The sequence below is a fragment of the Sciurus carolinensis genome, chromosome 8 (genome assembly GCF_902686445.1).
Source record: "Sciurus carolinensis chromosome 8, mSciCar1.2, whole genome shotgun sequence".
In the NCBI taxonomy this organism is placed as follows: Eukaryota; Metazoa; Chordata; class Mammalia; order Rodentia; family Sciuridae; genus Sciurus; species Sciurus carolinensis.
In genome coordinates, this window is record NC_062220.1 from 74468351 (window position 1) to 74486309 (window position 17959).

Genomic DNA, 17959 nt, shown 5'->3' on the forward strand with positions numbered 1-17959 from the left:
ATAATACAAAACTAACATAATCCTGGAAAAGTAGACATTTGACATCAAAGATAAGATGCAGAATTTCACAGTAACACTCATGTATCTATTGAAATAGCTGATTTGTTCTCTATTTATTCTGTAAGATTCTTCAAAAATTCTAACTATTCATCTATGACATTTAAAATATACTGATCTAAAATTCATAATAAACTGATGACCATATAAAAAGGCTTATATCAGAATCGTTATATTTCCAAAGGATTATTTTATGATCTAAATTCTAAAAAAAAAAAAAAAAACAATGAATAACAATTTAGGAAAAAAAAAATCCATGTATGAGAATATAATTGTGTTTTTGCCAATTCCTACTACTAGCTATTAAACCCTAGGGTAAATGAAATTAACATCTAGCTCTTAAAATTGAGACACTTGGCCAGTGTTGTTTAAATCCAGTCTATCCTTAAATCGGTATCCTTTTTATGGTCCAGGGAAGCCTGAAAAAATATGGCTAAGAGGCTTATTCCCATAAAGTAACTAAAGTCATGTTATCCTAAAGTGATATCAGTTAATTTATGACTATCAGAGTGGGTCAGACTCTAATCAAATTGTAGAAACATTTCCAAAGTGATTATTCAATCAAATGACTAACATGGTTAATTAGGAGCCATAAACATTGCTCTGAAGTTCATCAAAGTAATGACTTGCCCAGAAAAATTACTGCTAATTAAATTGCCTGCTGCTTTCATTTCTACCTTATCTAATAAAAAATCCAACTGACGAAGTTTGGCATTATTTTTTAACTTTTGCTAAATGCTCAACTAAGATCCAAACTGGCTAAGTGGCCATTTCAAAGGCAAATGTTTTGTGGTAAGGAACGGAGACACTGCATATATATTCACTTCTGTTTTTTCATGGAGTAAAACTTCAAAAATTTAACAACAATAATAAGCTGTAGTCTAGCCTATACAAAATGTTAAGATGACAGCATATTTGCATAAGATGACAGCATATTTGCACATCCTATTATGCATTCCTGAATTCTAATTTTTTTTTTTTTTTTTTTTTTTTTGGTACCGGGATTGAATTCAGTGGTGTTTAAAAGCTGAGCTACATTCCCAGTCCATTTTTTATATTTTATTTAGAGATAGGGTCTCACTAAGTTGCTTAAGGCCTCGCAGACCCTAAGTTGCTGAGGCTAGCTTTGAGTTTGAGATATTCCTGCCTCAGTCTCTCCCGAACTGCTGGGATTACAGGTGTGTGCCACCATGCCTAGTTCCCTGGATTATAATTTTAGGATCACTAGTGTAACACAGTGATTACAAAGAAGCACTTTGTCATCTAACACATCTGATTCTGAAACTCACATCTGACATTTCAGGGTAGTACATGGTATTTTGTTAGTTATTTGACATCATCAACTTTCAATCTCCTCAACTGTAAAATGAGAATACTAATATTGATAGTAGTTCTTCAGAAGACCATGTGGGGTAAATCAGGTGTAACATTTCCCACAGTATCTGTACACAGTAAGAATTTAACATATGGTACTTATTATTAACAACAGAATCTGTTTTATGTGATCCTCACAAGAAGCTACATAATTTTATATCTAAATGAGTTGCCTTTGTATCTAAATTTGATGTGCATTTGTTGGTTTTTACAGTATTTGAGCCCAGGGGTGCTCTACCACTGAAGTAAATGCCAGTCTTTTCTATTGACTATACTGAGACAGGGTCTCACTAAGTTGCTTGGGTTAGCCCCAAACTTGTGATCCTCCTGCCTCAGCCTCCTGAGTAACTGGGATTAGCATGCAGCACAAGCCTGACTGATGTTCTTAAAGCACATGAACTGGCTGATTTGGTTTTTATTAATAGTTACTCCTAAATATTCTGCACAAATCTATCAATCTATGACAATAAAATATGCTGATTTGTCATTCACAATAAATTTATGATTTATAAAGTTTAACCCAGAATCTGTCATTAGACTTTTTAAAACATCTGAGGATACACCTTTCAAGCTTCTTTTTTACAATATTAGCCCTTAATGTTTGTTCCCAAATAATATTGGTTCAAAAGTTTTACATTCCTTTTATAAATTAAATTATGAAAAATAAATGTAGGACCAAGGCTTTTTAGTTATTTAGAAACTGGTGGATCAAAGAACTCTATAACATGACATTAGTACTGACCAAATCAGCTTACAGAAATTAAACTGCCTATAATTTGTTACAGATGAGTTCATGGTGATGAAAGCTGATCTAATATGCTCCAAAAATTCAAAGCAGCAAAGCACTGCCATCATTTTAATGTATTAGTTAATGTAGGTACAGGTTAAAAAGAATTAAAATAAATTCACACTCAAAACTACCAGAATTGGTTAGACTTCACTTTCGGTAATATTATTAAAGTCATTTTCAAATTAAGACATGCAGGCAAGAACCTTAAAAAAAAAAAAGTTGCTTTCTCTGTCTCTTGCATTTTAAAGCTATGCTGGGAAACATAATACTGATCTGGGAAGCCTCACCAAAGCTTTGACCACAACTTACAGTTTTGAATTTGCACATGTTATACTGCTGGGCACTCCTCTGATTTGCATATTTGTTGCCCAGTGTACAAAATGAAAATTCCCCTTTAGGGCATCATTTGCCTGAAGTTTCTAAAAGCTACATCAGGCCAGAGCAGAAAGAAAAGATTTGCCACGATTGTCTGAGATCTCTCTATAGAGGTTACTGAAATCTCTTTGTTATCAAACAGTGTGCAAAAGGGAGATTATTTCATAACATAAACTCTGAACAGGGGAAAGAAATAACTTTCTTTCATGTGATGCTTCTTATTAAATTCCGGTAGCAATATTCAGTATATAACTTACTTAAGCTTTCAAATATCCTAAAGTAAATGAGAAATTCCAGAAAATAGGAGTAAAGTTTGATGTTGTATTTTAATATGGTTCTACTTCTGTGTAAGTGTGTGTTGCAAAGATGGCTTGATTATATACTGGACTGACTCTTTATGGAATTATGTGACAAAATTAAGTCCACATAAACTGCTTCACTGTGTGCCAATGATGGGAGACAACTTGACATATTAAATATCAAGAACCAAAATGTGTGGGCTGGGGCTATAGCTCCGTTGGTAGAGTGCTTGCCTCACAAGCACAAGGCCCTGGGTTTAATCCCCAGCACTGAAAAAAAAAAAAAAAATGCGTTATGTAAAACATACATTTGAAATTATCATGTACTTGATTTTAAAAAGTGTGTTCACGGGTTTGTGTGTGTTCAATACATACCTACAAGAGACAACACATTTTTATTTTTTATTGTTTAACAAATTTCCAAAAATATATCTATTACCTCAAGAAATATTAAATTTTGTTTTGAAAAAAATGACACCAATCTCATTTAACAAAGATGAATATCATGACATTATCTTGTCAATTTTTCTCTCTCTTCAAGTTTGTACTTTACTGGTTTGTTATTTTCTTCTCATTTCCTGGTAATCTCACAGATCATGTATAAAACCTTAAAGTTTTCTGCATAAGTAACACAAGCTTTATGAAGATATGTTTAAATGCAAATGCAGAAACATTCTCATTACAATTTCCCTCTGTTTTTACATGTGCCACGTAGATTGATTTGGTATAATCAATCAAGAAAGCTATTATTTTATAAATTTTCCTAAAAGGGATGCTAATGGCAAAGATTTTTTTATGCCCATAATATCACTCTGTTGTAGAACAAACCTAAAAGTAACTAACTCCAAAATAACTTCCAGTTCAAATATTCAAGTTTTCTGACCTATTTGTGGTCAGTCACAAAACTCTGTGAATACAATGTCTCCATCTTGAAGGGGACAGGGAAGATACATGGTTTTAAGAAGGAAGTGATGAATTTGGTATGACCTCATTCACACCTAAGTGAGAACTTTCTCTTTAGAGTTTTCAGTGAACTGTGAATACAGAAAATATAAAATCTGCAGAGATATTTCTCCACTATCGCCTAGATGTATTAAATCTATTTGTAATAGACTTTGAAGGCAGAGAACTATGTTAGTCTTTACTTGCCCATCGCAGTGTCTGTAACATGAAGGAAGAAGAAGTACATAATGTAGCTAAACAAATTCAAATATTTTTGAAACATAAAGGCTGAGTAGCATCAAATAATAGTATAAAATTTTACCTACAAAATCACAAATTTCCCTTGTGAGCATCTGTAAATTTTTTGGACAGCTTCCCACAAAAATAATGTGCAAATTCAAACAGGATTGATTTACATGATTTACTAGCCTCAGAATTTTACAGGTTTTACAAGCCTGTGATGGTCTGAATAAGATGGAGTTAAAAATGACATTGAAAGTGATAGTAAACACAAGTATATGGTGATTTAGTATTTATTATGTATTATCATACTCTGACGATTAACAAAGGTTTAAAAGAAAGCATAAGGAAGGATGCCATTAGTGGCCACAACGGACCACAAAATTCTGAAGACATGGAGGATTTAATGTTGAGTTTCAATCCCCAGTTGTCCCCTGTTAGAATCTATACAATTAGGAACAAACACATCATGGACAGCTTTGTCCTCTGGGTTTCATCTCTCCTTGACACCCTACAACATTCAGATAATTTACACTGTTTGCTTTGAACATGAATACTACCAGTAAGTTCAGGACGGCTGTTTTCCAAAATTGTATAACACTACAATTTCTGTCTGAACTTAACACAATATGATTGTTTCAGTGTAAGAAAATCTCTCTTGCTTTGTTTTATCCTCAAGCCATAAATGCATTTTTTTTTTTTTTTCTTTTTTGGTGGTGCTGGGGATTGAATCCAGGGCCTTGTGCATGCGAGGCAAGTACTCTACCAACTGAGCTACATCCCCAGCTGCATGAATGTGCATTTTTTATTTATTAGAGATTATAATGGCATCTTATTAAAGGAACAGTACTCTTCTAAAAAATCGGTATAAGTCAGGATAAACCCATGCCAACAAAAATTCTTTATTGTTTCTTGAGCCCTTAATATGTGCCAGATACTTTACAAACATAACCACATTTAATCCTCCAAAAACATGAAGAGATGTGAATTATTAACTCCCTTTTATAAATAAGGAAACTGAGGACATGCTCCATATGATGCGAATAGTAAATAGATGTCAGGCCCAGGATTTAGAACATTTTCCATGTCATACAAAGTGGGTGGTTTTATTTTTCAATGCAAAGAATAAATAAAAAACAGATCATGCAGATGATGCAATAACTGTAGAGACCCATACATTAAAAAGAAGTCACCAGAATGAAGAGTTCAAACATACTTTCCCTAAGTCACAGAGAACAGATAAATAAATCACAATGACACATGCTTGTCATTCTTTCAATTTTGTTTTGCTTTTTGATTCTTTTCATATTACTCTTTGAATTACCCATCCTTGTAAAAATTTCCAGACTGCATTAGAAACAATTAAGTGGAAAACTCACACAAGACACATGCATAGAGGGAGAAAACAGTAAGTATCTATCAAACCTGAGAAAGAGTCCTTAAAAATTATTTCAAGCTATTCAAATTCTAGATGGAAATATCTTGTGAAATAAAATAATCCCCTCATCCTTTTACCTATGAGACAGTTAACTCACTTAAGTATTGAAGCATAAAACATTTTATAACAATATTATAACCTAAAAACACATATCAAACATGTACACTTTTTAAAAAAGTTACATTTTCTTCCCTTTTTTGCTCACATCCATGAAACTCACAAAAATAGAAATATCTAAGCATGCATCCTTAAACTGTCTCATTTAATTTCAAACCTCACTCCTGCTTATAAAAACTGTTGTGTGCTCATTTCACCCACTGACAGTAAGAAATTCTAGGCCTAAGTGTCCCGGTTGTTTTGTTTAAAAAGAAACTATAAATTACGTGCTATAAAAGTATACTCCACCCCCTTCTAATTCCCTTTTTTCAAGCCAGTACAACTAACAAGCAGATTATCCCTCCCTTCCCCCTTTCCTGCCTGAAAAATCCAAGTTAGACAAACACAGTGGGGCTGAAATGACATATTTGAATGGAATTCAGACCCACCAGTTCCTGTTTATGTTTCTGATTTGAGAATGTTGTCTTCTCATTCACTATACATTAGGAACACTGCAAGGCCATAATGGTGTTGGGTTACAAGCAAGCAGGACCAATGAGCATTAATCTTCACTTCCAGTCAACTAGCAAAAGCAGCAGCTGATGGAACACTATACCCTCAGCTCTGTATAAATGGACATTCCAGGGAGTGAGACTGTGTGTGTGCGCCTGCGTGTGTGCATGTGCGTGTTTCCTTTCAGTCTCCATTTTATGAATGAAACTCCAGGCTCTATAGAGTCCATTCATGTAGGAGGAATGCTTACAGGGCTCTGCCCCTAGGGATCAATCAGTCATGGGTAAAACTGATATGATTGGTTTAAGACAGCCTACAGCCTTCCATTACTGACTTAAAATGCAGTCCCTGTCCATTTGACCTGTGTTAATGCATAAAGAGTAAATCCAGACCGTACTCTCAATTCTCAAATCAAATCACTAGCCAATGCCACTTACTGTAACTGTAGATTTAGAGCATATTTAAGTATTTCTTAGAAAAACTGATGTAGTGGACCAGAGTACTGGTTTGGGAGGTTTTCAATTTTAACTCACAAACGAATGAGGAAAAACTCCTATCCGTAAGACATGCCAAGCAATAAAAAGCCAAGTCAAATTGTAGGGTCAACCCATGATCCCTATTATAATAACAAAATCAATTAGAAAGACTCACTGTCACTTTTCACAATTGAAGCACCTAAAAATATCAGAGATTAAGTGATCTACTAGTCCACAAATCACTGGCAGAGTAAAAGAAAATTATCTTTGGATGTTAGAGAAACAGATAGGATGTTAACATTTTCCAAAGGATCAAGAGCTCATTCTTTAAAATTCCCAAGTGAGTCCCCACTTGAATTTCTCTAAGCAATAGTTTCAGAGTTAGGAGGTAAAAAAATAAGCTGGTGTGTTTCAGGAGAAAATGTGGCCTTAAGCGAATGATGCTTTGTAATGGAATAGGGCCAAGGCTCAGCCTTTGGGAGTGTTACATACCAGGTACAAAAAGTCAAAGCTCATGGAATCATAACCTTCCCTGTACTGGAAATTACTAAAGATGCTAATGCTTAAAAATATCTAAAGTTTTTAGGGAGTAAAAGTTATGTAGGAGCAATTATGGGAATGATTTATGAAAAGTCAGTCATAAACTGAACAGTGTTAATTAAATATATAAAGGTTCTTATCAGCCATTCTTAAGTTGGGCCTTGCCTCTGGAGGGAAGAAAATATTTCTCTCTTCTAGTGACCTGAAGTCATACAGGAAAAGAGTTACAAACAATGGTGCATTTCCATGCTTGTAGAAAGAAAAAGGAAAAAAATGGAAGTGGCCCTGTCTTTTGTTTTAAGCCCATAAAGATTTGTCTAATATGGTATTATGATATTTTAATATTTTACTCTGAATTATCATCTGGCAAGTAAAACAATAGAGAATAATGTTATGGTCATATCTTGGAGTTCAAACTGAAATACTTGATACAAGAATGTGGGGAGATAGTTTATAACCCACCACCCAGAAAAAAAATATAGAACAGACAACTACTGAAGAGTGGACATACTCTAAACTAAATAACTAAATTATTAAATCGTAATTAACATATTTTCCTTAAGGCTTTAAGAAATATTCAGTATTCTTTTAGGAATTACTTTTTAAGATGGATCCAAGATATGTAAATAAAAATAACAAAACAAATCTGAATACTTTCAAATGCAATATTTCATATTTTAAAACATTTTATTATGCTATATAAGTTCCATCATTCAATATGTTTAAAATCAGATGATCATAATACAAGGAATACAATCTTGTAATTATTAGGGGCTTGACATAATATTCGTAATCGATTGGTTGGAGTAGCGGGAGCAGATTTATACTAAAGTACAGATTGTCCCCAACTTATAATGGTTCAACTTTATAATTTTGATCATTTCCCAGATTAGAGACAGGTTGTATATACTCTCTCATGATGCTGGACAATGGCATCAAGTCACAGCTTCCAATCAGTCACATAATCACAAGGGTAAACCAGCCTATACTCTACAGTGTACCATCCTCTGGCTATGATGTTTGGTAAGTTAGGTACACTCAATGCATTAGCGACTTAAAATATTTTCAAACTAGGATGAGTTTAGCAGGATGTAATCCCATCAAAGGTCAAGGAGCAATATCTGGAATAGTTCAAGGTGTTAGAGTTCTAGATACTGTGGTTTTTATAATTTTAGGCCTTTCCTTTTACCAGTAAGAACAATGCAGGTTTTATGAACGAGGCAGGTTACTGTTCTAATTAAATTCCAAGCCATCAAGTTATCAAGTATTTTAAGAAAGAAAAGAGTCAATTTGAGAAAGAAGACCGAGATAAACCAATATTCATACCAAGAATTACAATTAGGTGGACCATTAATTTGCCCAAGTACACTTGTCTTTGCTCAGAAGAGAAGAAAAGCATTGGAAAGAACCTGGGACTTCCCCATCCTTCTTAGGGAATATGAGCAGAAAACACTGTCCCACTTCCTTGCTTTATCTAAAAAGAATGCAACCATGATTTGGTTTAAATAACCAAACTGTTTTAAATAACTAAAACAGTGTGTGTAGGGGGGTGATGCACAACTGTAATCCCAGTGGCTCAGGAGGCTGACAGGAGGATTACAAATTCAAAGCCAGCCTCAGCAATGGCGAGGTGCTAAGCAATTCAGTGAGACCTGTCTCTAAATAAAATACAAAATAGGGTTGGGGATGTGGCTCAGTGGTTGAGTTCAATTCCTGGTAGCCTCAAAAAAATAAAATTAAAAATAATTTCTTCAATATGAAATCACTGACTTGTAAGTGCAAGTGACATGTGCATGTTCAAGAAGGGGGAATTATGGATGTGGGCCTTCCATTTTGTAAATAATGAAGACTGTTAGTTTGTGATGCCTGGGTTGTTCAGGGGAAATATCTGTTACCTTATTTCCTACTTCCTGTGTCCCATCTAACTTTACCTGCAGCTTTCAACACCTTCCTTTATAATCACTGCATCCCTTGTGTTTCTGGGACAATATTTTAGGTTACTTATATGTGTCCCAATTGTTCAGAAAGGATGTAAGTAAATTTAGTAACAAATATGTAGAAAGGCAATTTCCCTAAAATATATATATATATAAATAATAAGAAATTGTTTTTTAAAGTCACACTTATTTCTGAGATATCACTACCCTATTAGAGGTAACAAATATAATAGTAACAATTTAGAGATTAAAGTATCAAGAAATTTTGACCTCTGAATTGTTATTTTTAAAAAGTTTTTTGCAAGTTTTGTCAGGGAATTGATGTTCTGGCAAAACATCTCCAAAGACATGAAGCACTATCTATTTATATTTGTATACAAATGCAGAAAATGAACACACTGTTGCTCCCATTAACGATTTCATCTTGTAACTCTCATGGTATGACCACATTATAAACTGGGCAAGGGAAAGCCCAAGCAGTGTTTACTAGAGGCAGCGTTAGGAATGACTTCACTACTTCCTCCACTATTCGATTAGGATGAGTATCCACCAACACAGCAAAACAGAATAACATTTGCAACATAAAAATCTTCCTCTTTTGCCTCTTTTGCCGGAAATCCAGGAGCATTTAAGTCTTTTCATTAACGTGCAGGCTCATGCCCACATGAACACCAGATATATTTGTCAGTTTTGACAGATGAAAGTTAAACATATTCCAGTTTTAACATATTTAACATAGGGTAAGTTTTTTTCTTTTCTTTTCTTTTTTTGTATTTATTTCACCATTTCTCTGCCTAAACAGAATTTTTCTACAAGCTTAGGATAGATAATAATTCTTTCAATTTAAAAGTATTTCTATTGGCCTTTGACTGTCAAAGTCCTAAAGTGATAAAGATGTATATGGAATACTTGCTGCGGGTGAAGAATGGATGGAACTAAAATGAAGGATGAAAATGGCACATGCTATTCTTCCCAACTTTCCTTACATCTGTTTTAAATACTGGAGTACCTCATAAGCTTACTTGTCAAAAGTGGATCCAGCTGACAAAAGTTTGAAACCCACTGTTCTAATTAAATTGCAAGCCATCAAGCTATCAAGTATCTTAAGAAAGAGTCAATTTCAGAAAGAAAACCCAGATAAACCAATGTTCATACAAAGAATTACAGCTACGTATACCACCATTTTGTCATCTTTTAAATAATTATTATTTGCCCTTTAACAGAAGATTTTTTATAAAAGGCCACTTGTTTGATACTCTCAATTTTTAACAATGCTTGTGGTACATTTTAAAAATAAAAGTAGTAGGCATCTTAACCATTTATATAATTCGAGACCATGGATTTGCCTACCACACAGCAATAAACACCTAACAATAATAGTAAAATTTGAGAACCATCTAATATGAAATATAACACCCCAAAGTGGGAAAGGCCTGACTTTACGAAGTTAAAGCAGATGTCTTTATCCCCTGAATCACATAGAGAGCCTTGAAGAATTGTAAAAAAAAAAAAAAAAAATTTAATCCAGATAAATGATCAATAATGTATGCAACAAACTAAAATATTCCCCCTTATTCTGAAAAATTGCATAGAAAGAAAAACCACAAATTGTGCACTAAACTAAGAATTAGAAACTCTGTGACTGACAGTAAGCTACTTCACTTGGATGAGCCTCTGCTATTTTTCTGTAAAACTTGAGTGTGGAAAGGAAATTTGAAGTAGGTGATCTCCAAGGGTTTTCATGAATATAAAGTTATTTCTAATTCTATCAAACATCTATTTGCATCAATTTTTCCAATTAAAACAGGGCTAACATTTGCCACTGATAAGCATTGTACCTACAAATTGAAACACCTAATTAGTAGCAGCAGGAGTGACCCTACAAAATCAATTAAAAATGTAAAAACATTTTCTGCAGTAAATATGTCAGGTTCACCCCTGTATTCTACTTCTATTTCTTCTTCTACACAAGCTCAATGTTCCCCATCTTCTTATTTCAGCAACCTTCCTCTTTCCCCTAAATTTCTTTTTTCACCCTCTTCATTTCCAACTTTTTGATTAAACTGTTCCAACTACATGGCTGGGAAGCATCTTTTAAACAAATGGGAGCAACAGAATAGACCTCAAGGCTAAAAACATCATATTACTGTATTACCCTCCAACCAACTCCTAGAGGGTAAGATTCCTAATGCACCTCAAAGGTAAAAGAAACAGCACAGTACTAATGGGGGATAGCAAGCATGTGTGGGCAGCTGATCATGATACCCACCAAGCAGCATATTAATTTTCCTTTCCTCCTCTAAGACAGTCCAGGAGCCAGACTAATAGAAAATTCATTTAGATTTGCAACATATAAGGCGATATAATGCCATCTTTTCACTTATAGGAATAATGTGATTAATTTGTCTACTTCTTCAACTCTAAGTGCGATAATTAAAAAAATAATAATAATAACCAAGGCTTATTGTGTTTGATTAAGAGAGCAATGAAGCAGAAAGAATTTCATAAATAATCAAAAGATATGAATCAACTGTCATCATAACCCAGTATTTCTGTATCGGGTCTTATTTTGAATGAGTTGTGCTTTACTTTGTTTTTTGTTTGCTTGTTTGTTTGTTTTTAATTAATTCAATAGTTCTCTTTTATTAAATATTTTTAAAAACTGACTTCTAATGGCTATGTAATATATCTTCTAATGGTTGTGTAATGTATCTTTGGTTGTAGCCTTAACTTATTTTACCATTCACCTACTATATTCTTATAATATTAATATTTCACTCTTTTTTTTTTTTCCTGTCTCTCTCAAACATTCACTGGATGGGCATCCCTCACTATTTCTAAGATAAATTCCTGAGAGCAAATTACCTGATCAAAGTATATGAATATTATATGCTGGTATTTTCTTAAAATCAAAATTTTATTTCATGTTCTCACAACCACCTCAAACACTACCCTAAGCTATCAAAAAGTTAAATTAAATTAAATAACACAACCAATCAGCACATACAATTCTAATTAAATATATCTGCCTAATTGGGCATTTTGATCCTGCAAGACCACAGACATGGGTATGAAAATGGGTGAATACCCAAGACACTATGAAAATGAGACACTGTGCATGCAGCTCTGCATAAACCACTCCAAATGAATCACTTGACATGTATAACTCTTTAGGCAGTCACTTGGTCATAGAGCAAAAAGGAAAACAAAGATCATATTGGATTTGAAAAAGTCCAATCAATGAGAAACAAAAAACCTATGCACTGCTTTATCACTATTAAGCTAGAGGAGGGAGGAAAAGCAACATTAGTAGATACACTGTACAGGAATTTTTAATACAATATCAAGATACAATCATGATCACACTGTATTAGCTCACCAAACTGGCTTCTTAAATATCTATTTTTATATCCTCTCTGTCTTCTGATCCAAGTGTTTTTCTCATCTCCTGAGGAAAACTTTCTACTCTAGTAACATAATATTTTGAATTTTTATCTTAAATATTCAGTACTTGAAATTGTATTCCTGTAATTATAATTATAACTAATAGACCTTCCATTTCCCATGTCATAATTAATGTCAGGCTTTATTAGAGCACAATCATGCTGCCTTTGCCCTTACAAGGCATCTTTTATTGTTACTACATTTATAATATACTGAATTAGGCAATAAAGTATCTGAGAGGCCTTCTCAAAGGATAACCTTTGGATCATAGACGCTGAGTTAACTGACTTAGAAAATGTTTTTCACATCGTTTCTAAACTAAATGTAAAATATTTCCTAATGTGCTGTCTGTTCAACACCAATAGTTAAAGAAAGTAAGCAGTATTCAGTGACACATACAGTAGATGTCCTAAAAAGTTATAAATATATGCTCTCAGCAAGGATGAAAAAACAATGACTTATCTAGAGGTCATACTTTTTGATTGCAATATAAAATACAGAGGTATCAACCTGAGACAGCAATTTAGTGGACAGTGAAAATATATGTGATATTTAAAGATTAAATTTTTCATAGGCTCTGGTCATAATGTTACTACATTTCTTTTAAATCATATCCAAAAATTCCATCTTTACCATTTAACCTTTCAAATAAAACAAAACTGAATTCTATTTTCAACATTGAAATTCAAAGGTGGTATAAAACTTCAGCAATTTAAATATAACTAAAAGGGGAGAAAGTAGCATGAATAGTTTCTCAAATTAAACAAGAAGTTTACAAGTTATTTGTAATATATGGCATATGGCACACTTAGAAGAAATGCCCTATGTACCTTTGAAATGGGAGGATGGGTCATGCTTTTAAAGTTTATGAGTGACAGAATTTGTGTTTCTGAAGATCACACAGTGCCTAGCTCTGAAGTTCACAAGATGTATGGTCCACAAATAATGTAATAAACTACTTCAGCATCAGCTCTTATATTTTTTCCTCATTAGAATCCTTAAACCTCTTTCCCATTTCATTTGTACTTCTTTAAAAAAAAGTAATACATGATCAATACTACTCAGGGGAGAGAGACTCTCAGTCATGTCTCCCTCTTGCCAAGTTTTAAGGGCAGTTTATAAGAAAGCAGGTACCTTTATGAAAGTTGAAAACTCTTAATTGTGTATGTAAAATAAAAACAAGAAAATTTATATTGAGCAAGTCACAATTAAGAAAGGAGTTCCAGCATTATTTTTTTGGCATTATACATATTAAAAACATTTCAAGAACACACAAAAAGCCTTTTAAATGCTATGATAAACAATTCCTTTAGAATGATTATTCAGGCTAATTCATGTAATTTCCATGCAGTTTCTTGAAGCATTGATAAATGAAAAAAATATTTCAAATTAAAATATGGTTTGTGAAGTAAGGATAAATCAGTTAACAGGATTGGAATTTATAGAAATACATTTTATCTATAATAAAATCCACTGAATTTCATTAAGAAGATCCATGGATAGATATAAAAAGGATCTCAATTGAAATTACTATGAGATATTTCAAGATAAATTCCAAATTACAGTCTCTGGTAAAAATTCAAATAAAGGCCCTCATCCCACGTTTAAATTTTTAAAATTATAAATCGGCCAGTCAAACTGATAAATACATCCTCTTCTCCCCATCTATGAAGATACAGAATAATAGTAATATGGAAAGATCAGGTCAAATTTAGTATTTTAAGGAAATGTCTTAAGATTAGCTCTGCCATAGGATGGTGTGGAGAGCACCAGTGCCCAGGTTTCAGACAGTGACCCAACCACCATCTTGCTTCTCTTCCTATGCCTCAACCTACTTATACCACACTGTGGGAGACTCATACACAAGCTTACGGGCATCTAAGCTCCACCCTCAACCCCTCACACGCAGCTACCCTTGGTCACCCTCTTGGTCCTCGGGGGATATACAGGAGCAGTGGGCCCTGTCTTCAGGAAACAAGATCTGAATGAACCAGCTCAGACCCTGGAACAGGACTTAGGGTTGGTTGGGAGGGATGTTCATGGGTCTTGAGGAGCTGATGTGCCCTCTAGTTCAGACATGCTTCAGAGAGGCCAACTCCTTCAGTCTGTCCAACATGCTGCCGACGGAGGAAGGATGAAGGCAAAGGATCTTGGGGGAGAAAGCCTCTCAGTCATGTCTCCCTTTTGCCAAGATTTAAGGGCAGTTCATAAGCAGGTTACCTTTATGAAAACTGGAAACTCAAGACCTAGAGACAGTTTTCTTTTCCCCCCTCGAACAGAGCTGATATTAAAGTTGAGCAGAATTATTAGTCAGGAAGCAATAATTCCTTCAAAAAGACTGTCCTTATCTTTGAATCCAGAAAATTACACTGTTCTGAACTACGTCCATGTCCACAACCATCTATTGACTGTGGTTATAATAATATTAATAATAGTATTTTAGAGGTGTGTGGTGCCATTCTTATAAACACTAGCATATATTTCATGCATCATTTCAAAATACCTGAAATGTGTGGAAAGCAGATGTCCTGATTTCCCAGATTATAGCAGGAAAAATTCAGCAGAGATAAGTTTAGTAATTCTTCTAAAGTCTCTCCATTAAATGTTGGCAAACTGGTATTAACGTTTGAAATAGATCTTAAGGGTCCTGTCATACATCCTTCACTGTGTTCACCTCCATCCCAGACCAGTGCAAGGTAGGTATGTGTTGATTCACTAACCATAAAGACCTCTTTGATCTCAGCCTTTCTAGTTTCAGAAAGACCCTCTCCCCACTTGATAGACTACACTTTTAGTACTTTCTAGCTCTCTAAGACAAAACTAAACTCCATGAATGTAACACAAATCTGTGTTTTTCTATTCCTGTCCTAATCTGTAAGAATTCTTACTTATGGACCCTTGGAATCTTCAACACCAATAATTTTTTAAGTCATAAACAATAAATGCCCAGTACAGAAGAATATTACTTTATGGAAACACTGTTTTTAAATAGCACTGCAGTAACAAAATAGGAAAAAAAAAAAAATAGAATCAATAAAAATTACAATGTTACTCTCCTGGAATCAGAGTATGCATAATTTTATAAATTGCACTTTTCTTTCAACTGGTTTCATTTCCCGACACTATTTTGACCATCTGCTCATGTCAGAATGGTTTGATAGTCCAACCCTGCACATGAAGAAGAAGTTTCAAATAAGGGATAAAACCATAAAGAACCCACTTAAAAATGATCAGGAGCCACCCAGTTTGACAACAACACTAACCAAATCGACAAAGGAGGTGAAAAGATACTTTACATGTAATTCCATCAAAGCACAGGCCTACCTGAATCATATGCAAAGTCTCTGGGTTCCTGTTTAATCATCAGAGGAGGGGGAAAGCTTTGGCTGGCAGCACCTCCAACCATGGTGTTATGTTCATATACTGGGTCATGGTACTCCTGCTTAAAGCCTTGTGGTGGGAAGGGGATGTTTGGCTCAGACATCTGGCGTTGGTACATAGGACGTCCTTCCCTTGGCATTGTCGGCAAAGGAGGAAAGGAATTACAGGGTTCAGAAAGCTGGCGGCGAAATCTGGGGAATAAAAGAGTATTTTGGATGAAGGGATGAAGTAGTAACACAATCTATTCCTTGAAATACTGGTACAATTTTTAATTGCTTAGCAAATGAACCTATTACCCACCAACTGGAAGTGTAAACATTTAATGCACACTAGATTTCTCCTCTTAGGTCAGGAACACAATGACTTTTAATTATACGATGAGTTATGTTCACCTTCTAATCTATCCCTTGTAGCACGATTTTGGTATATTATCAAGTTAAAGGTGTATTTTGAGTAGAGAACAGTGAACTATTTTGAGTAAATCTGGACCCTAACTGCTAAAATGAATGTAAATGGATTATTTACATACCTTCCACAGGAAAAGGGTTTCACTTATCTATATATAAGAAAACAGGAAGAGAATATGTTCTCAGACTGCATCTTCAGTCTTTTAACTGTTACCAAACTAAACAAAAACCTACTTATTCATTCTCCTCCTGTGATCATTAGTTTTTGAGGAAGCAAGAGAGCAATGATTTCCTTCTTAAATTGGCAGGATTTTTAATTCTTCAACAATGTGCTAACTAACATTAAACTTGGTAGTATGAGGAGTTAAATCCAACCCATTTTTTTAAAAGACCATTTCTTTCCTATCAAATAGCAACACAGAATATACCAGCTTTCAATTTGCTTTGAATAAGCTGTCAGTTTGATTAAAAATAAGCATAAATATACAAGCCAACCACCAAAGACGCAGATAACATGCAGTGCATCGATTTGGACCAAGTTGGACTGGTGTGTCATGTGAAAGTCCTAAGGCCTTGGCAGAAGGCTAGAAGGGAATCCTGGGCTCCTTCATTCTTGGTTACATGGTGTAACGATTGGCTGATCACATAATCGTTCTGTTCCGTGTTTCTCATCCATAATATCATTGACCCACCACAAAGATGTGGATTAATTAAAGATTTAAAAGTGCTCTAAAAATGCCCCAGGAGTGCTTAAAAATAACCTATAAAACATATCTATGAGCAAATATAAGCCCATTAACCTCCCCCCCAACTGAAAGCATTCCTGAGACTTTAATTTGGAAAGTTAGCATTTAATTTCAGTAATGTTAAATGAAAATAAGGTAAAAGCTTAAGAATGGCAAAGCAATTGCTTTAGCATTTCTAAGAACACTTCATCCTGTGATTTAACTCTAGGCTCGCTAGCTGCCACGGAAAGCACTGAAATTCCACCTACACCTGCAGAAAATAAACTTAGAAACTCGGATACTGCAAAACAGTTAGGCTGACTGGCACTGCATTCATTTCCCTTCTCTTGCTTATTTCATTAGCCAAAAAAAGAAACAGAAATTATCATTAGGAACTGTCAAGGAGTGAATCAGAAAATTGTAACTTGAAGATAAAATAGGAAACTTGCTCCCTTGTGAAGCCTTAAAAGGAAGTTAATAATGCTTGTGCTGAAAGCTTTGTGGGGAATCAAGTCATTTGCTCCTACAAGTTGACCGGATTCCAGTGGGTCCTTTCTGGGACCATGTATGTATCAAACACTCATGTTCCTTAGGCGGCTGTGTGCTTTCGGTGCCTTTCTCATGAGCCACTGACCAATGGTAAAGGAAAAGTGAATGAAGAAGCTTCTGGAAGAAAGCTAATGGGTAAGGAGAGCATGCTGATGAACTCCTGGATAAAGAAGAGCAGGGTGTAAGTGGTGGAAAGTACTGAGAAACAGAGAGAGGGCTCTTGCACAGTGGGTTCAGGAAAAAGTGCCAAAGGGCTGGCCCGAGGAGTGGAGGGAGGCTGAGGAAAGGAAGCAGAGTGCTGGCCAGTTGGCCATAAAGCAACTCCAGAGTGAGGTGGGGTGCCTGGCTGGAGGGGGCTATCTGGGGAAAGGATCTG

General features: G+C 34.7%; 1 protein-coding gene across 1 annotated transcript in view; it reads right to left on the reverse strand.

Annotated features, from left to right (window-relative positions):
* Positions 1–17959, reverse strand: part of Etv1 (ETS variant transcription factor 1) — an 89897-nt gene that overhangs the window by 20349 nt on the left and 51589 nt on the right. Inside the window, 1 exon segment of the mRNA XM_047561232.1 lies at positions 15846–16093. Within this exon segment, the coding sequence (XP_047417188.1) occupies positions 15846–16093 (248 nt within the window).